Here is a 25,980-nt window from a genome sequence, read left to right on the forward strand (position 1 = left end):
AGACAACACACACATGTACAATCTTACCCCATACTGACGCACAGCAGAGATAATATACACACTGCCAAAAGTCATTTGTGCATGTGTGAGTTTATCCGTGCACGTGTGTGTGTGTGTGTGTGTGTGTGTGCGGTTATCACCACATCTAAAGCACCATGCCCTGGCATTTGGTATGCTCTCTTTTCCTTAGGAGCAGTGCCTGCCTTTAATTAGTAAAGGAAATAGATTTGCTTATCTGATCTTCAACATATTGGCCACACACACACACACACACACACACACACACACACACACACGTGTGCACTCACATCTGCCTGCATGCACTCAGCCACAGCAAATCCACATCAAACCATTAACACAGTGGTGGAATGCCCAAATACATTGTGTGTTCAGGCATGTGTGTGTGTGTTTGTGTGTGTCAGTGTGTGTGCAAGAATGTGCTAGGGCGAAATGAATCTGCTCCCATCTGTAGACTAGCCATTGATTTGCCATGGTAACAGTGGCTGGTGACTGTCGTGTGAACAAAAGCGATGAGAACAAGTGGCTGGATTGGAAGGGCACTGAGAAAGGAGACGAGGGGAGCTGGGGAATCGAGGAGGCCGGTGGTGGCATTAAACAGGCACAAGTGGACTCACACTGGGACAAATTCAACAGAGGCAACAAGACGGAGGAGTAATGCTCGCTAGCCTGTTGCTGGCTTAACTAAATGTAGCAACAAGATTTTTATGTGTGCATTTCACAAAGGAAGAGTGGGTGCACAATAGAGTTGTGGGAGTGTTTTTGGAATAAAAAGGCTTACACAAACCTGAGTAAGGCTTATATATAATGAATGAATCCCCCTTCAGCTACCGTTTTTCTTTCCTCTGCAGAATTAGTGATTTGTCTAAGCCCCCCCCTCCACACACACTCCTTTCCCCGCAAACAATCTTCGCAAAACGCCTTCGCCGCTTTCTAACATTTGCTCCCAGAATCAGCCCTGCGCCCAACTGACAAGCCCCGGGGGCATCTGTGTCATTGTATAAACTTATACTGTGGTATTTAGTAGATATAATGCCGCTGCTGTCATAAATTCACTTAAGCAACACTAGTCTATTGTAATTTTAACCAAAATGTGGATAAACCAGTGTTTTAATATTCAGCAAGGCCTGAAGCGCTTCTCTAAATGCAGGAATACTAACACTCTTTGAATTGTCTAATTAATCTTCTGGCTCGCGGTATTCCTACATCAGCCAGATTTGTTTGCGTTGCAGTGATTCTGGACAAGTGACCCCGACAATGACTGACCATCCGGTTCCCATACCTGCGGCACCAACGTGCTCCGGCGATCAGTGCTGCGGTAGTCGGCAAGGATGGGCTGACTCAAAGCTTGCTGCCATTTTTACACCAGGCCTAAGGTTTCTAAAGTCCAACGGAGTCACCGTCAGTAGGCTGGAAGAGAGAGAAAGAGAGAGAAAGTAGGATTTTTTTCACCCCCCCCCAAGGCACTCCAGCTATAAATATCAAACTGGCAATTCTTTGATTTACCAATGAAGGCTGCCAAAGGAGGGAGGAGGATGCAGGGTCTTGCTCAGTTCTCGAGCTGCTTTAAATTCATTCACCAATGGGGGAAGAGAGGAACCGAGGGAGGAATAGGGTTGGCTTTGTCATTTATTTTCCATGTAGAGGGATGAAATAACGTTAACATCTCTTTCTCTCTGAAGCTCTATAAGTCAAGCACTTATTACTCAAACAGCCGTGGCCACACACGCACACACGGGCACACACGCGCACACACGCAGACCATATATAAACAGGCATCGCATTCGTTTTCCTGCCACACATATGCTTGCGTGTTTGTGGTTGTCACAGCCTGGACAGACACTTTGGTTTTAATAAAGCAGAGGCCTTTGAATACTCTGGCAGATCCTGCTGTAATCTCTCCTAAACAGGTGTTGTGATTAACCTCTGCCGTGAGCAGGATTCTGACACTTGGATAGGCAGGGCCAACCATACACACAACCATCAGCTACCACTCTGGAGACAGATTTAACCAGCAGTGCTTGGCAAGCGCTCGTCCGCCCTCCAGTACAATGGGCTTTGTTGTACTTGTGCTCGAAATGAATTTTCCGTGGCTGTGCCAAAAAAAATTACATTATTTCTTTACATTATTCTCATTGACTTTTTGCACGCTGATGCAGCAACATATGTGATGGAGTCAGCACTGCAGAGTGCATCTTGATTTATCGGGGACAGCTGATGGATTATTTCTGTGAGCACACGCGATATATTTAAAGTCTAAAAGGCACAAACTCTTGTGTGCGTGCAGAATTTATCACCGGATTACAATAAGTTTTGTTTTCGAGGCCTTTTCGTTTGTGTAATTCTGTGTTTTTTAATGTGCTTTGTTTTTCTGAAGCCCCTTCGTGCCAGCAATAGGAATAAAGTGTCACCATTACGATCAGTGTCAAATTACTCGATCATGAGTAAACACAAACAAAAGGATTACATTTGGGGGATATGACTCAGTTAGCTTTGCAGTCACAATTCTGAATTATATGCATCCTCAGAACATCTGCATTCAAAAGTTTTGCTAATTGGATCTAAATCTTGTAAGAGCCTGTTTGTGTTTCACAGTCCTAACCTAAAAAGCAGGCTGTTTCAGTTGCACACATTTACTTCGTATCAGACAAAAAGAAAACCTTTTTTTTTACTCTTCACACTGTAAGTTCAGTGAAATCCAGCTTCAAAAAGAAATTATTTAACCAGCCTTTTTTATGTAGTAATATTCCTTATTAATATTTGCAATAATGATTCTTCAATTAATACAAATCATCGCCAAAAAACAAACTTTGACAAACTCAGGCACACATCTCAGATGTCAGAGCTGGAGTGCAGTGTTACAACAGAAACATTGTAAATAAAAGCTGGTGTTGATGGCAGAGTGGAGAAGAGATATCTTACCTGATTTAATCATCCGGATTTGCTCTGGCACGTTAAGAGGAGTGTGACACCGGATTACTAACTCACTAATCTGCTAATCTCATCGTGCATTAATAACTGATAATTTGTTTTTGCTTCACAGAGATTCCCAACAAAACTGTAAAAAAACAAACAAAAAAAACCCAACTCACAGACATGTTCGCAGGAGAGGAATGCATTACACGAGTGTGATGGATTACAATACGTTCTTCAACGCTGCAGCGTGTCCGCGAGCTGTTTTTAATGGATTTTTGGAAAACGAATGTGAGTTTATGACTTCTCTGAGATAATGAAGGTAAACCTGCAGCAGATGGGTGTATTAACTGTTGACTAAAGCAAATACATCAGTGGGTTCAAAGTTTTGGTGACTGGGGCAAAAATAAATAAATTACACTGAAATGACAGCAGAAGTCTGAGAGGTAAATTACTTGTCTCTACATGTAAAAAATAAAAAATGACACACTTGCACATTTGCATATGTAACAGTTTTAAATTAAATGATGCTCAACACAAACTTACACTTTAACACCTGTGAATATTGCATTTAATGGTTTACTTTGAATTCATCTGACTTCATAAAGTTCAATTTCGAATTGGGGATTTAAAATGTCATATTTATAAGCATTAAAATGTTCCAAAACTTGACAAACATGAGCAGAAACAAACAGGAGGAAAGTTTTACTGGCTTTGTAATTATAATGATGAATTAAATGCGTCCTAAAAACATCCATATTTAAAGGTTTTGCTAAATATATCAAAATCTTTCTAGTTGTGTGTTTAAAAGGGGTTTAAAATTTTTATATAAGCATGAAATATTCCAAAACTATATATATTATATATATTTTTTTCATTATATATATATTTTTAATACTTCAAGTCAAATTAATACAGTAAGAAAATGTCCATCCATCCATCTTCTTCCACTTTATCCGGGGCCGAGTCGCAGGGGAAGCAGCCTAAGCAGAGAAGCCCAGACCTCCCTCTCCCCAGCCACCTCCTCTAGCTTATCTGGGGGAACACCAAGGTGTTCCCAGGCCAGCCGAGAAATAATCTCTCCAGCGTGTCCTGGGTCGGCCTCCTCCCGGATTGTAAATAAGGTTAGCACGTTGTTAAAGCAGGCCATACAAAAGGCGTCATACGTTTTGCCCATCACCCACCGGGAACGAGTCCGACTTATTGCCGGCAGTGCGGTTATAATGTGGAGACATGCCCGGAACACCTCACCCAGGAGGTATCCTCGTCAGATTCCCGAACCACCTCAGCCGGCTCCTTTCGATGTGGAGCAGCAGCTGCTCTACTCTGAGCCCCTCCCGGATGGCTGAACCTCTCACCCTATCTCTAACGGAGAGGCCAGCCACCCTTCAGAGGAAGCTCATTTCCGCCGCTTGTATCTGCGATCTCGTTCTTTCGGTCACTACCCACAGCTCGTGGCCATAGGTGAGGGTAGGGACGTAGATCGACCGGTAAATTGAGAGCTTCGCTTTTATACTCAGCTCTCTCTTCACCATGATGGACCGGTGCAGCGTCCGCATCACTGCAGCTGCAGCCCCAATCCGTCTGTCGATCTCCGACTCCCTTCTCCCATCACTCGCGAACAAGACCCCGAGATACTTGAACTCCTCCACTTGGGGCAGGAACTCATCCCCGACCCGGAGTGGGCACTCCACCCCTTTCCGGCTGAGAACCATGACCTCAGATTTGGAGGTGCTGATCCTCATTCCCGCTGCTTCACACTCGGCTGCGAACCGTTCCAGTGCGAGCTGGAGGCCCTCACCCGATGAAGCCAACAGAACCACATCATCCGCAAAAAGCAGAGATGAGATTCTGAGGCCACCAAAGTGAAAGCCCTCCGCCACTTGGCTGCACCTAGAAATCCTGTCCATAAAAATTATGAACAGAACCGGTGACAAAGTGCAGCCCTGGCGGAGCCCATCACCCACCGGGAACGAGTCCGACTTATTGCCGGCAATGCGAACCAAGCTCTTGCAATGGTTGTATAGGGATCGAATGGCCCGTAGCAATGGGCCAGACACCCCATACTCCCGCAGCACGGGAAATGTAAATGAGCAAATATAAATGATGCTACACTGATAGATTGATTTAAAAAAAAAATTGATACAACACAGTTTTGTGATATTTTTGCTTGGTGATGTTATGTCAATACAGGGACATCAAAAATGTATGTATTTAATTAAATAAACAGAACAAGAAAAAGAGGGTCCTCTCTTTCAACACCATCCTGAGATAACATTAGTCAAGCACACTCACATTAAATTGGTTCAGCTGAAAAACACTGGACACACTCGCCTTGGCAAAGCTAGATCCCAATACAGAGCAGGCTAATGGCTCAGTCACACGAGTAAAAATGACCATGATCACGGCGACTGCACAGGTTGTCTGACAGGAAGCAACCTGCGGTCACTCTCAGAGGTTTGCAAATAATTGCTGCCTAATTTCTAAATACAGACAGATTGCCAAAGTGTTGCCATCATTATGAATGAGTCTTTGTCAATGAGTGCAACTTGAGGGGATTTGACTCTCTGAGTGCCAGCTGGTTGCATTCTAGTTAATTTCCTGTAGAACAGAAAGGTTGATAAGCGCAAATGTGATAGTGAAATGTGTGTTTCTGCCTCTATAGAAAGCTACAGATATGTGATTTTCAGTTATTTCTCACAGTTAATTGGTGTATTTTCATAAAAAGTCTGCATGTTATTACCAATTTGACCCCATTCAAGTTGGCAGACTGATAGCAGAGTGAGTCCATCTTATCTCATGGCAGCCTTTTTTTTAGTGATGCAGTTATGCAATTTGTGCAAATACCCCCAGTATCTTCCTGTTAAAAAGGAGTTTTTCCTTCCCACTCTTGCTGGGTGTTTGCTCATAGGTGGTCATCTGATTGTTGGGCTTTTCTCTCTGTTATTACAGGGTCTTTACCTCACAATATAAACCACCATGAGGCAAATAAATATACAAATAAATATATAAATGAATTTGAATTTTTTTGCAAATATTGGAAAATGTTAAAAATCACAATAATAGCATATTGTAAGTACTGTGATAATGTTGTATCATGGGGTGTCTGGTGATTCACATAACAGATAGATAGAAAGATTTCTTTCTCCTATAATTTCAGAGAAAAACATTGATGTTTAAACAATGCTCTGTTGGGACTAAGGAACCCATAACGTTTCAATAAAATGTCCCAGACACCAGCAGCAGTTTGAATTCCTGATATAAGCCAGGATGGAACCAGATTTTCATATTGATCCGATTTTAGCATCCAAATGTTGCAGCAGAAGTTGAAACTCATCAGACCATGCAACATTTTTCCAATCTTCTCTTGTCCAGTTTTTGCGAGTCTATGTTTCCTGTTCTTAGCTGAGAGAGTGGAGTAGTACATGGTGTGGTCTTTTGCTGTTGTAGCACATCTGCTTCAAGTTTCACTTTGTTGCACATTCAGAGATGCCCTTCTGCATACCTTGCTTGTAACAAGTGGATATTTAAGTTACAGTTGCCTTCCTATCAGCTCAAAGCAGCACAGCTCAAATGAATAAGGTACTGAACATGTGTACCTGATACAATGGCTGGTTAGTGCGTATTTTTAAAGTATTTTAGAAATAACTTTTTCTTCTTCCATAGTTCTCTACATCAGTGGATGCAGACCTTTACTTTAAAAGTAACATCCTCAGCAGTGTGACCATTTAGGACGGTGTGTTCTGGATAACTCAGGAGTAAAATAACATTAAAACCATTTAAGTGTTGGGTCGGAGACGGAAAAGTGTTTTAAATGTCAGGAGACCCGCCGTATTCCAGGCCCATTTACATTCTGAGGTTTCGTTGTGAGCTTTGTCTATCTGAGGCTGCGCTGCTGTCCATTACGTGCTTCCCATGGTTTTGTGGTGAGACCTAATCTAAGCTAGGCTGTGCTAGCTTTGGGGCTCTGCGCTCTGTTAAATGGTATTCTGTGTTTCCATGGGGAGTGCAAGACTTTTAAATACTACAGTAGATTTAAGCAGCGGGACTTACCTCTTGTTAAATACTAAAGTAGTCTTTGTTAGCACTGGGAACCAATGTCTGCAAGCTAAATGCTATAGCTCAATCCCAGAAAAGTAGAAAGCCTGTGCATGGTTGGTGGATGTGGGCTTTGGGACCTGTCTCTGTGTTCTAAAACTGAAGAGCTTTTAGAGCTTAAGGGACCTCTGCTTGTTAGCTATTGAAGGACCTGCCTTACGTCAGTGTTTTTAATGCTGCAGAGGTTGTCGACTGTGATGTCCCTGCTCGCAGCTTTCAGGAATACCCACAGACTGATGTTTGATGTAACATGTGTTACTATTATATTCATAAAACTGCTCTTTGTAGAGTTCCTGAAGTCACAGCACAGTTTAAACACCAAGAAATCAAAGTACACGTGTAGAATTAAATGCCCCCGTTGTACTGAAGCTATTCTAACACAAGCAGCTCTCTTTGAATAACTCCTCTTTGGCCTGATTATTCTGGTTTTGGTCAAGTAAAAAAATATTCCTTTCCTTGGCTACCCGAGGTGTTTGTTTGCGAATAGATTTCCTGAGCTAATTCTATGTTAGCGCATGGATTTAGAGCAGTGTTTGTTAGCACTTGGGTTTGCAGAACATCTGCTGAGCATTTACAGAGAATTAGACTGCAGCAGAAAATGTGTCGCGTTCACCAGTGAAGCTCTTTAGTTCAGTTTTAATGTTTGACAGGCCCGCTTGTCATGCCCCTATGTTTCACCCTCTTAACGCACTAACCTGCAGTGTTAAATTATTCCTAATTGCACTAAGATCTAATATCACAGGACAACTAGGACAAAAAACAAAAAAACAAAATCTGTTGTGTACAGCTGTCCCCAAATGTGCTTACTGATGCCATCCCATAATTTATATACCAAAGTACTTCTTTTTTTTGTCAGTCACCTGTATCTCAGACCACAGGGAACTGAGGTAGTACATTTTCTGCACTATGTACCAGTAGACTTTGATGTTCAGTTCACCAGAATAATGTGGGGATTTATTTTAAGCTTTCTACAACTCAACTTTGGGCAGAATCTCATTCTGGGTAAAAAAAAACAACAAAAAAAACCCTCTGCCACTGTCGCTGTGGCTGTTCTCTTCTACAAGTGACCCTTGAAGCTTCACTTTGTTGACACAGATTTTATTTTGCCATGCTAGTTTGTTTGCACTTGGGGGCCATACTTTGTCAGTCTAAGTTAACGTAGCTGCTCTATCCTAACTGACCTGCTGCATTAAATATTAATATAGCACATTGCTGGCCTCATCACCCTCCTCCTCCTTCTCCTCCTTCTCCCCCCTCACCCATCTATTTGTCATCATCCCGCACACTGGCTTTATTCTTTTATTTTCTTCTGCCGCATGTCATGTACTCTCCTTCCAGTCATTTGGCTGTGGTGTCTTAGCATGTGGTTGCTCAGTTCTTGCTTCATCCACCTTCACTAAGGGTAGTTTCAACTCCAACTCCTCCTCCATCCTCTAGCCCGTATGACTCCATCTCCCAGCCGTTTCTAGAAATGTGTCAGTTCATCCGTCATTAGCCTGAATCTGCACCGCTGCCACTACACTTTCATATTTTCTTAATCTGATTGCTGTAAACAAAAATGAATTTTGACATAAAGCACCATGTGTGTGTGAGGGGGAGCGAGAATAAGTGAGATACTGTCTTGGTTTTGATGGTGTATTATTCATCAGTATGCTGGCTCTTGAGTAAGGCTGTATTTTAGCCGCTCTTTGTGCACGAGTGCGCGTGCGTATGTGCCGTGTGCATGCACATGGAATGATGTGAAACTGTACGCGAAGTTCACTGTATTTGTATAATTGATGCACAATGTCATCAGAGAATCTCTAGGTATGTGCGGTTATAATGTGGAGACACATTTGCAGTTTGTGTGTGTGTACACACGTGTTATGTTCATGCATTATTCATAGGTAAGCTTCTTGGTGGACTTGTGTGATTTGATGAGAAGGTGCAGGTCTGTGTCAACGTCTCTTATCCTTTATAATTCAGCAACCAAGCAACCACCAGCAATTATCATCTTCTCCTCCAGTTTTCCAAAAAGACTTTCACCTCATTCATTCTAAATTCTCCACATGCCCGCCGTCCTTCGCTCTGCCCTCGCCGCTGAGGTAATGAAGGCACACTGCACAAATCTGTAGCTGAAAAAAAAGCATGAGATTTGAGAATGTGTACCTGTGAAAGATGAATTCATCTGGTCGTGCAGTGAGACTGTTAATGTTATGATTTTTTTTTACACAAGAAGAAATAAGGTACCAGTGCTTTACTGCAGTTTGCAGGAAAAGCATGTGTAAAGTAAATGCATTTTGCTTTATGAGAATATCTATACTAGCCAAAAATAAAGCATAAGTTTTTATTTTAAATCAATTTATTAGACTGACACTATCATATATGTACATGCGAGATATTTACTATGAGGCATGGCCTCCTCTGGATGCAATGCACGCAGCACACCTGTCTGCCCAAGGTCTGTAAAAATGTCCCAATCTGTTGAGGGAATTGCTCTCCATCCAGGTTAGTGTAGCCTGCAGCTGTGCAATGGTCATTGGTTGTGGTTAACCCTGATGCAAATGTCGACCCAGCATCTCCCAGGCATGCTCAGTAGGACACGTATTTGGACTAAATGCTAGCCAAGGAAGTGTCTGGATATGCTCCTGATCCAGAAAGGCCTTCACTGCTCTGGCGTTCCTGGCAGTGTTTGGGTGGGCATTGTCCGGCTGTAACAGTCATAGGACAGGGTCCTCCTGGAAGAGTGGCACAGGTACAATTTGGAGGACCACATTTCGATACCTCTGTCCAGTCAGATCTCCGCCAACAACAAGAGTCCAGCATGCAGTCAGCTGCAGCACGGTTATTCATATTTTGGTTTTTGGTGTGTACAACTGTAGCTTGCCTCCACCAGTGTGTGAATGTGAGAGTGAATGAATAGTGGAATTGTAAAGCGCTTTGGGTGCCTAGAAAAGTGCTATATAAATGCAATCCATTATTATTATAACACAGAAAAGGAAAAAGGACAAAGAATCCTGAATCTAAATGAACAACACATTACAGGACACAATAAACAGCTGTAAAATCAAAGTCAACAAGCCATGTCTGGGTATTAGGTCTGGACAGTAAGCGGATTTTGACCTTTTCTTTGATCCGTACTCCGCAGTTGCTTTATCCACGCCCTGCTGCAGGCACAGGTCAGTGGTGGACAGCTCCACGATACTGATTCCTTCAAATATTTCTGTATTTCAAAACATTGTTTTAAAAGAGGGGCGTTCTGATGCCTCGGCAGCACTGTTGCGTCAGAGCAAGAAGATTCTTGGTTGTAATCACGAACAGGTGAAGTAATTTAATAATAATAATAATAATGGATTGCATTTATATAGCGCTTTTTGCACATAAGAGACATAAGATGCCTTTATAAGTTGAAACTATATGTGTATTGGTGTTGATATTGGCTATACTGATCCTGGGTTTGGTTGGTAACGGATCAATACCAAAATTTAGAGTATTGCACAGCACTTCTGGTTCCTCCTACAGTCCAAAGACTTACATGTTAAGTTAATTGATGATTTTAAACTGGCTGTATGCGTGAATATGAGAATGGATGTGTCTGTCTCTCACTGCTGTGATAGATTGGAGACCTGTCAAAGGAGTGCCCCGCATTTTAAACCGTGACCACTGCAATAGGCTGCAGCTTCCCTGCAACTCTGAATTGAGTGAGCTATTAAGAAAATAAATGAATGCTTAGCTACAATCTTTAAACTGTAGGAGTAATGAACAACTCGTCACTAAACCAACAAAACATCCCATTTCACTAAAAAAAACAAAAATCAAACAAGTCTTATAAAATGTGTCAGACTGCTACATAAATCATCATTTAAATAACTACACGAAGAAACGCCTAGACACAAATACTAGAAATGAAAAACAGCCGTGGCTTTAGCTATATCTGTGTAGCAGTTTACAAATATATGCCTGTGTAGGTTCTCAGTCATCCAGGCAGTTAGTAGTCTAAGTTGGTAATCTAAGGCAGTTTGCAATAATGTTTTGTCATAAATGTTTTAAACTCAGATATGCACAGGTATCCAAACACACTCGTGTAATTCAAACACACACAGTACATTTTTAACACCCCTCAAACAAAAAAAGAGCACAAACATTTGTGGTTTAACTACAAAAAAGAACAGAAAAAGATTAGAGGTAAACCTGCGAGTCAGGCTAAAAGTCCTCACCAACATCTCATGTGAGGTTTTATGGAATTAGCGCCTGTGGAAAGCATGTTCTCGAGTATCTGTCTAAAGTATGAGGGGTCTTTACAGTTTTAAAAAGGCAAAAATGAAACATCAGATTTTGAAACTCTGAAAATGTCTTTTTAAATATATGATCTTGTCTAAAAGCTGAGACAGGGACAATTAGGGATTATTAAAGTTATACCAAAAGAAAAAAAATACCAAGTGGAAAATCTCACTTTTAATTATGTTAATTGCCAGCAGGTAAATTTGATAATTGGGTATTAAAAGGGCATCTAAGAGAAACTCTTTTAGAAGTAAAGACAGGGAGGGTATCACTTTCTCTTAAACACAAACAATTTTAAAATAACCTTTTTCAGTGTGAAATAACAAAGGACATGGGAATTTCATCATCTGCTGTTCCCAATATCTTTAAAAGAGTCAGAGAATTCGTGAAAATCTCTGTACACAAGAGACAAGGCCAAAAATCAATATGGAACGGCCGTGATCTTTGAGGCGTCAGGCAGCACAGCATTAAAAACAGGCACCTTTCTCTAGTGGAAAACACTCCTTGCTTCATCCTCTTTTGCCTGTCACATTCTTTCCATCCGTTGTTGGCATTAACCTTCAACTCACCCGAGCTGCTTTCTCAACATTTATAGGTTTCATCACATCGAGTGAGTCTGAGTGATACCTGCGTGCCGTAGTTGTGCCTAAATCTGGCCACATGTTGATACTCTTATCCATGGCAACACAGTGCAAATATGTTTTTTTAACTAGCTTAAATGTCCTTGAAGTTTTCTTAAACACTAACTGAGATCAGTAAAAAGGGTTTCTCCAAAGAATGTTTCAATGAGGACTATATTCAGAGAAAAGGACATTTTTAAAAAAAAACTGCAAGAGAAATGACACTTAAATCTAGTCAGTTCTTTTTTAAAATGTTTTTTTGTTTATTAATGTGAAATATGAAACTGCAAATATTGTATTTGCAGTTCTACAACTGCTTGACGTTCTCATTCACCCGTTCAAACATGAGCTCACGTACCAATGAGAGTGGAGCGGTGAACACTTTAGCGTGTAGAGGTTTGAGGAATCAAACCACCGTCTGAACTGAATTTCAAAGTGTATGGAAGTCATTGGTGACCTTTTTTTAATTTTTATTGAGTATCAACAATGTAGTACGAAGATATACATGTAGCAAGGCCACAATGCTCCTTTTTATATATTTACCCCACCCCAAGAACATGTTGGACACCGATCCAGAGGGGAAAAAAATTAAAATAAATAAATGAATAAAGTGAATTTAAATGAGATACAAGGAAATTCACCATATTTGAAGATGTGCACCTAAAGGGCAATAGTTTGCACAAAATTAATCATAATCACACAGGAAAAGGATGTACGGCAGCTGTCAAGCATCTATCAGGTGGCTATGGTTTTAATGTATCCCAAACTGCAAAGAATCTCTCCTTCGACCCCTTGAGAGCATACTTTATTTTTTCCAACTGTGTAAATTGTGTCAGGTCACTGAACCACAAAGCCGCTTTGGGTGGCTTTTTTTTTTAAGTTAAGAAGGAGCTTGATCAAGTCCCCAAAGTGATGCATATGGAGGAGAAAACAACCAACATTTTTTAACTGTTGAGGCAGAAAAAACACAGGTGTAAGTGATGCCAGTAACAATGGATGCATCCCATTTAGGTGAGTCCTTTCCAGGTATTTTGCTGGCTGGTTGAAATGGATTGATGGGACACTTAATGCATCTCAATAGTCATTAGGGTTATTCATTACACCTGCGCCTATTCGGCTGGGATGAGTTAAAATGCAGGCACCGTAAAGTGACTTTTTCTTACTGGTGATAAGTTCACTAATGAAAGGACCAGAGGAAGTGTAGGTTTCTGTGAACTAATAAAAAAAACCATCTGGACTATTCATTTTATTGCTCCGAATAGAGATCTGTGAGCATATGCTACTATAATCTAATACACCTGCCCAGGAAAACAGAGCTGATAGATGCTGAAATCACACATCAGGTTATTCAACCGGTTTATTCTAACAGTGTGCACCCTTAATGTTCTACTTAAAATCAGAAACTAATAACCATAATGGGGTGTCTGATGATACTGCTGATAACACAAAATGTTTGTACATAAATTATTTGATGCGGATGCAACACCAGCATTTATATAAATAAGAAATATAAGTGTGATTTAAGCTCTTGTTACTGGACAGTCTTTGCCTTTGCAACAGTCTTGCAGCTGAAAGCAGTGTAAGAAGATGTTGCCTCATACAGCTGATGGTAATTAAGCTTGAATTTTCCTGTAGAATAACTAGCTTCAGATCCACCACCTTCACTAAGAAATAAAACATATATTCTTAAAACAATCTGGATAATCTTACACAATCAGCTCTTACATAGTATATTGTTCTCAAAATGAGATGAATAGGACTTTATGGTGAGATGTAAGACTGCAAGTCTTGGTTAGATCCAGAGTTTTACTAGGAAGCTTAAATTGAGAAGTTATGCAAGAGGTCTTACTCTTAAATTAGGGAAAACAATCTTGTTCCTCTGCTGGAATATTATGTAAACGATTTGTTCAAGCCTGTTAACTGTAGCTCAGTGTTAGCTGGAGTATCCTATTATAACAAAGTTGGATATATTGCCTTAAAATGAGATTACTATTCTAATACAAAGGGCTTCTCAGACAAAGAAGACTCATTTCCTACAAAGAGGTTTCTTTCTATGGCTTTCTTTTTTTTTCTTTTTTTTTGGCTGTTCATTTTCAATAAAGCGCAGCTTCGATTACGATGACAGGTGTAAATGTACCATGAACATACACTCACTGGACACTTTATTGGGTATGCGTTGCTAGTCCCAGGCTGATTGGCTTCTGAAACACCGCTGCAGACTTGGACTGTTGGACTGTTCATGAGGACTTTTTCTAAACCTCAGTAAATTTGGACTGAGATGTGGTGACTATGGAGGCCATTTGTATACAGTGAACTCATTCGCATGTTCAAGAAATCAGTTTGAGATTTTTTGAATTTTGTGACATGGTGTGTTAACCTGCTAGAAGCAGCCATCAGAAGATGGGTACAACGAGGTCATAAACTGATGGACATGGTCAGCAACAATACTCCAGTAGGTTGTGGTGTTTAAACAATGATCAGTTGGTACTAGGGGGTCCAAAGCTATCAAGAACATATTCCCCACACTATTTCATCACTAGCAGCAGTCTGAACTGCTCATACGAAGCAGGATGGACCCACACTTTATGTTGTTTACACCTAATTCGCACTCTACCATCTAAATATTGGAGCAGAAATCAAAACTCATCAGCCTAGGCAATCTTCTATTGTCCAAATTTGGTGAGCCAGTGCGTATTATAGCCACAGTGTCCTGTTCTTAGCTGACAGGCTGTGGTCCTCTGCTGCTGTAGTCCATCTTCAGAGATTCTCTTCTGCAGTGAAGCTCTTCTGCATACCTTGAGTATAGAGAAGAGTGATTATTTGAGTTACTCTTGCCTCCCAGTCACTTTCAAGCAGCCATTCTCCTCTGACCTCTCAGATCAACGAGGCATCTTCACCCTGAAAACTCCCACTTATTCAATACTTTCTCTTTTTTGGACCATTTGGTATACAACTGAGATGGTTGTGTGAAAGAATTACAGCAGAGGAGCTTGTTTCAGACGAGGCCGTCCGGCACCAACAACAATGCACATTCAAAGTCACCTAAATCACCTTTCTTTTTGATTCTGAAGCACTATTTGAACTTTAGCAGTTTGTTTTGACCATGTCTACATGCCTGGAAGCACTGAGTTGCTGCCATGTGTGGGTAGATTAGGTTTATAAGATATTAGGTTTAACAAGCAGTTGACCAGGTGTACCAAATGAAGTGGCCAGTCAGTACATATAACTTTTAGCACCACCTAAGTAGCTTTGTGTGTGTTGCAATACAATGCACACAATGCTAAAATTAAAAACAAGATATTTTAGACTCCTTATATTCAGTTGCTTTATGTGTCCAACCAACAATCTCGAAACCTTTCAGGCTAGGCAAACTTATTTAAATGTGAAAATCGAGGTGCATAGTACAATAATTACCTAATCAGTGGTAAAAATCACTCATGGCTTGCTGGCTTCCTCGTTCCGATATTGACGCACTTGCTGCATTTGTGCACATGCATTATTACAGTCATTTTGAGTGCACTCATTTACACATGAATGATTTAGATAATGTGGCTATTATATGTAAATTTGGTCTTGTTTACAAGACGACTCAGACAATCAGGCAAGTCGGACTTTGTTGCAATGTCAGGATGTTCCTTTGTTCCGGATCTTAACAATTTGCCTTGACAACTAATAATCTGCAGTGGTCAAAAGTAGAAAAGAGTGACCCAAAATCATCACCGTTATTAAAGCTCTGGCAGATAATTAGGTTGACCGGCTACCTGACAAATCAGATTGCTTGTAATCTCACTCGCAGCACTGATTTATATGTGAGTGTACAGCTGTGCACTTGAATATGAGCGAGTGTTAGTGTGTGGTAGTACCTGTGCTTGTGTGTCCCTCTTATCTAGGAAGAGCTGAGGATGTGCCTGTTGCCACACAGAGGGAGATTTCTTTGTTTTTTCCTTTTTCTAAGCCTCAGTAAAGTATAAAGACACACACACAGATGAAAAAAGCAAGATAGATCTTTTTGAAGTACAATTTCATCCTCTCCCCTTCCCACTTTTCTCCTTTTTTTCTTGTGGTTGAGGGAGGCGTGTTGGATCTGATGTGCGTTACGGCTACAGCCGAGAAATTTTTGTTGGACCAAAGTACTACGTGCGCAAACAGCATAGACGCACACATGCACGCACAACTGAAGAGAAGAACGGACTCTTCGTCTGTGTTCACGAGGGCTTTGATGTTTAATGTGTCACGTTTTTCGATGCCCTCTGCTGAAAGTGTTAAAGCATGTATGTGCGCGTGTGATCTTTCTGCCTGCAGAATAGAGGCACAGTCATAGTGAAGGAGGGTTTGATGTCAGTGTCTCTCTCTCTCGCTCACATACTTTTCCCCCCACTTCTTCTGCAGCAGGTATCTCAATCTCACTCAGAAGGCTGGAACATTTTTCTCCATCTCATTCACCCCTCTCAGCCTTTTTCTCTTTCTCCCCGTCCACACCCCCACCCCCTCCTCCTCTTTTCTCCCTCCGTCTCTAGTGGCTCGGCCGTGTTGCTGTCTGTTTGTTGGGGGTAGATTATCCTTCATGCAAATATACATTCTGCGATCATTAGCAACTTATTTCACACTCGGTTTGGGGTTTCATTCTGCTTAACAGCTGCTTTGGTTTTGATAGTGCATACTGCTCTTTTACTCTCACACAGTTTCCTCCTGAATCTGAGACGAAATGATTTAAGTGTGTATGGCATTGTGAGTTATTGCTCCAAAGCTGTGAACATTTCGATCCGCAGTTTAGAGACGATGGTTTCCAAATGAGACAGTTATAGGATGACTTTATATATTGTTGCAGTTAGCACAGGGGGGAAAAGGAAAAAAACAAAACATAATGACTCAAATGTTTTTAAGTCAGTTCACATGATTGGAGACATCAGTATTTGGCTCAATTACCTTTCAAGACAATGCCTGGCTGTTTGGTATATTGGCTACGGAGTGCTGAAGTGAATCAAACCTGTGAGTTATGAGGCAGTTATCTCCTACCATTAGGCCCCCTTGTTGCCGGCAGTCACTCTTCTTGCTGTGCAGTCTCACTTGTTGTCGGAATCTCTCAGCATCTCTTCGTCCCTTTCCCATTTTCCCTCTCTACTTGTCGCGTCTCCAGCTCTTGCAAGTCTCTCTTATCTCCCTTCTTCTCTCGGTCTGTCTCGCTGATTGTAAAATTGAAAAGGGCTCTAATTCTGGTTTTTTGCTCACATAGACTCCAGTGCCTTTTTTATCCCTTTTTCTGCAATTAATTTACTTCCTCTGAAAAATCTGCTGACTGTCTGTGCTGCTGGCCCCACATGTCATTGCAGGATGAGAAATCCACATTCTTCCAGTTCGGCGCGGCTCTTCAGCAGGAGGCTCTGCTCATGCTTGCTATCATGGAGGAATACGACTGGCATGTTTTTTCTATCGTCACATCCAAGTTCCCTGGGTACCAGGAATTCATAAGCACGCTGAGGGTAACTGTGGATCACAGGTAATGAAAACACCACACACAAACGCACATGTTGTTTTCTTTCCTTTATTTATGATAGCTGACAAGCTGTGTGTTATTGTTTAATGGTTTATTGTTACAGCTTTGTGCGATGGGACATGCAGAGTGTGGTGACTCTAGATGCTGTGGATGGCGACCCAAACTCTAAATCACACATTGCACTCAAGAGGATCCAGAGTCCTGTTATATTGCTCTACTGCTCCAAGGATGAAGCCGTGTAAGTGTTTGCGTGTGTTGTTTCGTTGCGCCATTTCTGTCTCTTTGTCACACACTGCCTTCACAGACTTCAGCAATGGATCTGTCTCCTTTGTTTGACAGGTATATAATGGAGGAGGCTCGGTCCTTGGGTCTGATAGGAGCTGGTTACATCTGGATCGTGTCCAGTCTCACCACTGGCAACCCAGACTTTACCCCTGAGGTAGTGAGGTCCCATATGTAGTAACAGGTGGCCACTTTTGTGTGGTTTGATAAAACAAGCCGTGTTTTTGATCCCAGGCTGTTGCAGGTCATCTGCTGACTATCCCAGATTTCCCCTCTTATTTATGAATGCTGACCATGATACATGGTCAGCTTTTTTGAGAAAAGTTACATAAAAAATAATATAATTCTCCGTACCCACAGATTAATTAATTGTTTCACATCTAGTTTAAATAAATAAAAACTCTGACATATTGTATATATATATATATATATATATATATATATATTAGGGGTGCAACGATACACAAAATTCTCGGTTCGGTTCGATACTTTGGTGTCACGGTTCGATATTTTTTCGATACAAAAAAAATGTTCATGCCTTTTTAATTTGTCATTTATTAAAATTATAAATAGATATTTTAACTCAAAAGTACAGTTTTTAAATTTAACCCTAACCCTTGTGCGCGTTTTTTATTTTGACAGCGAATGCGCACCTGCGGACCACTTATGTGCAGCCCTGGTTATTTAGCTCATCATATCGCAGCCACAGAAATTATTTTGTCCATGAAACCATAAAGCTGCACTTTCTTTTTGCCTTATAGTCTCATTTGTCATAACTTCTCCGTTTTGTGGTAAGCTTTTCTTTGGCTGTCACTTCTTCACCCTGACCTGTCTTATTTGGCTCAGCAGAACTGAAATGCTTTTACACACTCACTCACATAAGCTCAGCGATTCTCTGCGCGATCAGCCTCTCACATGTTTAAGCTTGCTGCGGGAGATTTCACTTGTCATGTTTGCATAGTAAGCTAACGATTAATAAGACGATGTCAGAGGAATTGGTGCACAAATTTTCATCACTCACAGATCAGTGCTGTCACTCTCTATACATAGTTCGCACGATTGCAAAGTGAAAGCAAAAAACAAGCGCAAATTCAAACGCGATTTCAATATGTCACATATTGACAGTGGCTCACCGATGCCAATGACATAATTACCCAGCTACATTTCTGAAAGAATGCGAAAGCATTGACATATATTTTTCCTACAATAGCCCGACGGGCAGGGAAGAGATAGATTTTGGTAGCCCGACTGAAAAAAATCGCTAGCTCCAGGACGTCGGGCTAGCGATATTGCAAGCCCTGTATCTGATTGAAGAATCACTCATCTTTGGAAAAGAGAGTTTATTACAGAGAAATGTCTCTTTCCAAAATAAAAGCTATACTATCCGCTTCTTCTGGGCTATATTCTCAGCAGCATAAGGAGAATCATGTGCTAACAGCTGTCTAAATGACTCGGCTAAAGTTAGTAGCATGCTTGTTGTTTTTGTCTTTGCACTAGGATGATGTCGGTGTAAATGTGCAGTCATATTCGTTGTGTTCCCACTAGTGCTTTCAGGTTAATCTCGTTGAAATGACCTTAACGCCACAACACGGCAAATCTCCGTTAACGAGCTACCGCCGATCGCCCCGTGCATGGGGCTAGACGGCCAACACGTTAACGAGCTAACTACGCTAACACACTAGTTCCCTCCCATGTAATTGAGCATTGCACAGCACATCCAACATACTGTTTTACTTTAGTCCATGACTCGCTTACCTTCAGGGTCATACGTCACATGAAAACCAAAATAATTCCAAACGCCAGATCTGAATGGGGGAGGTCCATGTTGCAAGGAGAGCTTAACTTCTGTCTTGCTAGCTTGCCCTGCGCTCTTCCTTCTGACTATGCTGTCTGTGTGGAGCACTCAGTGGATCTGCGCTCGACAGTGCAGCCTAGGCGGAGTAGTCGAACGCAGATTCACTGAGCGCTCAACACAGACAGCATCGTCAGAAGGAAAGTTGATAAAATAAATTACAAATGTTGTATTGTTCGATATATATGCGTACCGAACCAAAAGCACTGTATCGAACGGTTCAATATCGATACGAATATCGTTGCACCCCTAATATATATATATACAGTGGGGCAAAAAAGTATTTAGTCAGCCACCGATTGTGCAAGTTCCCCCACCTAAAATGATGACAGAGGTCAGTAATTTGCACCAGAGGTACACTTCAACTGTGAGAGACAGAATGTGAAAAAAAAATCCATGAATCCACATGGTAGGATTTGTAAAGAATTGATTCGTAAATCAGGGTGGAAAATAAGTATTTGGTCAATAACAAAAATACAACTCAATACTTTGTAACATAACCTTTGTTGGCAATAACAGAGGTCAAACGTTTACTATAGGTCTTTACCAGGTTTGCACACACAGTAGCTGGTATTTTGGCCCATTCCTCCATGCAGATCTTCTCGAGAGCAGTGATGTTTTGGGGCTGTCGCCGAGCAACACGCACTTTCAACTCCCGCCACAGATTTTCTATGGGGTTGAGGTCTGGAGACTGGCTAGGCCACTCCAGGACTTTCAAATGCTTCTTACGGAGCCACTCCTTTGTTGCCCGGGCGGTGTGTTTTGGATCATTGTCATGTTGGAAGACCCAGCCTCGTTTCATCGTCAAAGTTCTCACTGATGGAAGGAGGTTTTGGCTCAAAATCTCATGATACATGGCCCCATTCATTCTGTCCTTAACACGGATCAGTCGTCCTGTCCCCTTGGCAGAAAAACAGCCCCATAGCATGATGTTTCCACCCCCATGCTTCACAGTAGGTATGGTGTTCTTGGGATGCAACTCAGTATTCTTCTTCCTCCAAACACGACGAGTTGAGTTTATACCAAAAAGTTCTACTTTGGTTTCATCTGACCACATGACATTCTCCCAATCCTCTGCTGTATCATCCATGTGCTCTCTGGCAAACTTCAGACGGGCCTGGACATGCACTGGCTTCAGCAGCGGAACACGTCTGGCACTGCGGGATTTGATTCCCTGCCGTTGTAGTGTGTTACTGATGGTGACCTTTGTTACTTTGGTCCCAGCTCTCTGCAGGTCATTCACCAGGTCCCCCCGTGTGGTTCTGGGATCTTTGCTCACCGTTCTCATGATCATTTTGACCCCACGGGATGAGATCTTGCGTGGAGCCCCAGATCGAGGGAGATTATCAGTGGTCTTGTATGTCTTCCATTTTCTGATGATTGCTCCCACAGTTGATTTTTTCACACCAAGCTGCTTGCCTATTGTAGATTCACTCTTCCCAGTCTAGTGCAGGTCTACAATACTTTTCCTGGTGTCCTTCGAAAGCTCTTTGGTCTTGGCCATGGCGGAGTTTGGAGTCTGACTGTTTGAGGCTGTGGACAGGTGTCTTTTATACAGATGATGAGTTCAAACAGGTGCCATTCATACAGGTAACGAGTGGGGGACAGAAAAGCTTCTTACAGAGGACGTTACAGGTCTGTGAGAGCCAGAGATTTTCCTTGTTTGAGGTGACCAAATACTTATTTTCCACCCTAATTTACGAATAAATTCTTTACAAATCCTACCATGTGGATTCATGGATTTTTTTTTTCACATTCTGTCTCTCACAGTTGAAGTGTACCTCTGGTGCAAATTACTGACCTCTGTCATCATTTTAAGTGGGGGAACTTGCACAATCGGTGGCTGACTAAATACTTTTTTGCCCCACTGTATATATATATATATGAAGATTACAGATTAAATGTAATTGTGATAGATGTTTTATGATGGGCTGGCTGGTTTCGACTCTTGAACGCTGTTAAACTCTTTATAACCTCACGACAGCAAGATTCCAGGAAATCAGAGCTTCCAGCCAAAACAATTACTCTGGCAGTTGAACCCTGGTTGCAATATTGTGTTTCTACCTGTTTTTGTTTGTCCGTAGATCAGACAAGCAAGACAGAAATTCTTAATTAGTAGGGTTAAGAGGGGCTGGCAGGCAGATGCGATTACATAGACAAGTGGCGTTGTGTGTCTGTGCAGAATTCCCAGAATTTGTGAAACTTTATCTTTAATCCATGTATTACATATTAAAAGATGCTTCAAAGACAAATCATGTTGACCGCTAATACAGTTCATGTCAGAGCATACTAATTTACAGATAATCCAGCAAAAAGTCATCTTTTACACAACTTTGTACGTAACAACATATGATCAGTCCCAAAGGCATAAAATACTCACATCTCAAAAGCCTTTCAAATGTTTATTCTCCTAATTCTTCTCCATCTCTGGCTCGAGTCTTCCTGTTTGTGTTGGGTTTCCGCCTCTGATTTCTTTCTCAGTCATGGATCTGACTCTACAACTAAAGCCAAAGTAAAATGTAAAAACAAAGTACTGTAGGGTAGACAGACAGATTGCTGTGCCTGCATTTTTTTTCTGATGTTTGCTCAGTCTGCTTCAGAGAGATAAAGTTTGAGCTATACAGTTTTTTTTTTCAATGACAGCTGCAAGATGTAGGCGATACCTGAATGAGTAATTCAGTTTATAGACATACAGTCTGTTCACACGCATCTAGTAGCCAGCTATGAATTATTTCCGGAGGACAGACAGAACCAATAAATCATCCGCCTGACACCTTTGAGAAATGCATATGGATGTTTCAAATCTGGGGTAAAAATGTCAAATTAAACTAAACTTGAAGCTTACAAACCATATGTGTCGTTTCTTAGATGTCCTCTCGTCCCCCTCTCAGGTCTTCCCCCTGGGTATGATCTCTGTGTCCTATGATGACTGGGAGTACCCGCTCGAGACACGGGTGCGGGATGGGGTGGGCATCATTTCCTCTGCAGCCACCTTCATGTTGCGGGAGAAGGGAGAGCTACCAGAAGCCCAGAGCAGCTGCTACAGCACAGCATCAGACAGGAGCCCGGGGAAGCTCCCACCTAGTGCCCTGCGCAGGTGTGTGTAACTGTGGATGTGTGACGATTGCGAGGAGATCAAGGTCCAGGAACTTGCATAACTCGGTTGGCTTTGTGGCTGACTGTTCGGCAGCCTTACATAACTCTTTTTAATGTAGTAATGAGAGGGGAAGAGGAGAGAAAGGAAGCAGAGATGACAGCAGTGTTAAACACTGTGATTTCTAATGGCTTTTAACACTGTTAGATGTTGTGTACACAGCTGCTCGGTGTGTGAGCTCATTCTGCCTCCTTAGCTGGGAGACCTCAGGCAGACCTCCTTGTTGTTGCCACCCTGTGTTAACTAGAGCTTAGGATGTGTCTTGTGTATGCGTGTGTGTATGATAGTGTGAACCTCTGCGTGTGCACCTTGCTTCACATCGACTGTCATTAAGTTTGGATTAGAGCAGGTGTTACTAGCTTTGTTGTCTGGATTTCTTTTTTACTTGATCTGTGGGGGGCTCATACAGTGTATGTCAGAAGGTGTGTGTAGGTGTGCATACCAGCATGCAAGATAATGTACTCTTCTCTGAAGTCTCTGTGATGTACAGGCGCGCACATACACACAGAGAAACACAAGCATGCAGATTCATACTGAGCTACTGAGCAGTCGCTGCTACAGGGCCATTAGCTAAACTGCCTCTGTAAAGTTTTTTTTCGGAGTGATATTGTGACTGCATCTTGAATATGAAGCATGCAGTGGCTAATATGCTGTTATAAATTCAGAAGTCTATATTAAACTAACTAAAAATATAAAGGTCATGTTGCTAGGGTCTGCACATTGGTGATGACTTATGAGCTGGCTCATTAGAATGAGAGCCACAGTGCGATTTTCACCATTATGGCTTTATTATCCCGTTTTTCTCTCCCATTAGGCCGCTACAGTGTATATCAAGGCATATACAACACTGCTGTTGTTGACAGGTTGATCCAATATAACTCAGACCTCGACAGGAACTCAAATGTTTATTCAGAGCTCTATTCTTACTGTCAGAGGTACCTCATTTGTCTCACTAACTTATTAGATAGAATTTGCATATTTGTCAAAACAACTGCAGCCAATTTTTTTGTGATAATAAACTGACAGGTTGGATTTCCCCCACCCTGATTCGGAAAAGTGGTGAGGCTGTGATCAGGATTCTGCATACATTAGTCTAGATACAATCTTGCCGCAGTGTGCATATAAACAACGCGAGGTGGGGAGGAATAGGACAACATAATCCGGCACTTAAAAGACACTATCAGACCCGCCGGATTTTCTGTCATTCTTGCTTGACAGGAATTAATATCTCAGACTCTAGTTGAGCTTATTTGGTCTCCACAATGATACAGGTTTTTACGGAAGGTTTGTCCTTGTTGTAAATTTCAAAAGGTTATTCTTTTTGATGGAACCAGTGTAGCGTGCAAACCCCTAAGCTGTCACTTTCCTCTAAAAATATGCTCTCTGCCATAATACAGAATTTGGGAAGAAGCCTGCCTTTCTTCTTTATTCATACTTTCATAAAAGTGCTCAAAGAGTATTTCAGCTAATAGAAAAGTGCTTCTCACATAGTGGTAGCAGGATCCACATTAAAAACTGCACTTACTGAAGGAGGGGGTTTCATATATTTCTATGATGCAACTCTTTCTTCCACGTACTACTTAAACCTCTACTGAATTTCTAGGCGATGATGATACATTTATATAAAAATCGCTGAACCCACTTCATAATGTAGCTTTACATTTCATTTTCATTACACAAGGAATCACAATACAAACAGGATCTGGTTCTCCTGCATGCCTCAAAAACACAGCGGCGTCTTTCGTTTACATCAGAAACTTTTTTCCCCCAAAATGGTAACAAACCTGAAATAGGAGGCGACAGCAGTTTCCCAGAATAAACTGCCACAGCGTTTCCGCTACATGTACTCAGCCGTGGCGATGCGCTGTGACAAGGGCATCACCTGCTGCACCGGGAAGATTTTTCCAACACAAAAAAATATATATTTGTCTTGACGTGCCCCTTATAGTCCAAAGCATTGTGATCTGTGACAGAGGTAGGTCTGGTTGTAGAGTGAAGCCTGTAATGTTTGGCTGTGTAGGTTTATATTTAATTATTGTGTTTGCTGGGAGAGGACATAACTAAACCGCATATATCTATATTTACTTATTTATTTATTTTGCAGTGCCAGTACACGAGGGAGACGGGGACCTTTTGTTTACTTTTTCTCAGTGTGAGTGGAGCCAGCTTTCACAGAGCACAGGCCTTTTTCCAAGTCTTTGTAAGAACAGATGATTAATGTAGCTCCCTCTAATCCACTGTCCGACTACAATATTTATGTGTGTTGACTCTAATACCTCTCCTGGAGATGGGACAACATAAAATCCCACCTGTTTGAACTGGAGTGTAATTATCATAGTTTTCAGCTGCAGGGTGCGTGCTAAACAGTGCTCACACGGTTCTTTTTATGCATCTTGACTTGCTGTCGCAATATCTGAGTGCACGCATGACTCCTTCATGGCCCCGTGCCCTGGTTAGCTCACATAAAAAACCTGCTTTTAACTCTTCCTTTTTAATAGTAATTCAGATAATGTATGTTTAGATAGCTGATGGACTGAGACAGTTTTCTTCTGGATGAAAAGGGGAATCTTGTGCAGAGTATGAATATGTTTATAAAGCAGATGTTTGCCTTCTGAAATATTCTGTTTTAGCTGAATGATATTTCATTTGTACGGCATCACACGATGCGGTGTCGAGATGATTCAGACAATTTCTAATAAAACAGAACACAAGGTGTCAGAGAAAAGGTGTTGTCTGTATTGGACAGCTGCTGTCCTGCCTGTGATTCAGTCTTTAAGGTAAACGTTCTTGGACAGGCCTTCTCTCCCCTAGTGGGAATCCACACTATTATCCCAGTCCTCACATGCAGAAATCCTCTCCTTCTGAAAATTGTTTCACTGGAGCGAGTGTATCTTTAATCCCCATATCACTGTGTGTGATACCGGTTCATTTACTTCTCTCTGCTGCTTCGCTTTAGCGAGTGTGTAAACGTTTCAGCATAGGATCTGTTTGCGTATGCAGGACAGCTTTAGTGAGTAAAAGAGTGAGGGCAGCCTTGTTGCACCAGAGACTTGTCCTTCAGGCATATATCTGTGGAGAAATCAATGCAGAATGTTGATGGGAGAGATACATGGCCTCTGACTCTTCCCACTCCTACACACAAATATATGCACGCACACGCGTACACACTCAGGCATCTGCGCACACATGGTGGGTGAAGACAACATTGATTTGAAGTGGAGACACTTGCGGTGATTACAGAGTGCTTAACTTGTTATTCTGAACGTATTTGCTGTTGTGCACATATACA

The 25,980-nt window shown here is 41.6% G+C and overlaps 1 protein-coding gene across 3 annotated transcripts in view; it reads left to right on the forward strand.

Moving 5' to 3' along the window:
• Window positions 1-25,980, forward strand: part of LOC147327506 (glutamate receptor ionotropic, NMDA 2A-like) — a 129,806-nt gene that overhangs the window by 75,904 nt on the left and 27,922 nt on the right. For all 3 annotated transcript variants that reach the window (XM_086295167.1, XM_086295168.1, XM_086295169.1), the window contains 4 exons: window positions 17,240-17,406; window positions 17,507-17,641; window positions 17,743-17,842; window positions 22,429-22,634. In XM_086295167.1, coding sequence (XP_086151293.1) covers window positions 17,240-17,406; window positions 17,507-17,641; window positions 17,743-17,842; window positions 22,429-22,634 — 608 coding nt within the window. The remainder of the gene's footprint in view (window positions 1-17,239; window positions 17,407-17,506; window positions 17,642-17,742; window positions 17,843-22,428; window positions 22,635-25,980) is intronic.

Source organism: Aulonocara sp. 'chitande type north' Nkhata Bay, linkage group LG6 (assembly GCF_057382095.1).
Source record: "Aulonocara sp. 'chitande type north' Nkhata Bay isolate Kocher_YH1m ecotype deep benthic linkage group LG6, A_spYH_male_GT1.1, whole genome shotgun sequence".
Taxonomy (NCBI): Eukaryota; Metazoa; Chordata; class Actinopteri; order Cichliformes; family Cichlidae; genus Aulonocara; species Aulonocara sp. 'chitande type north' Nkhata Bay.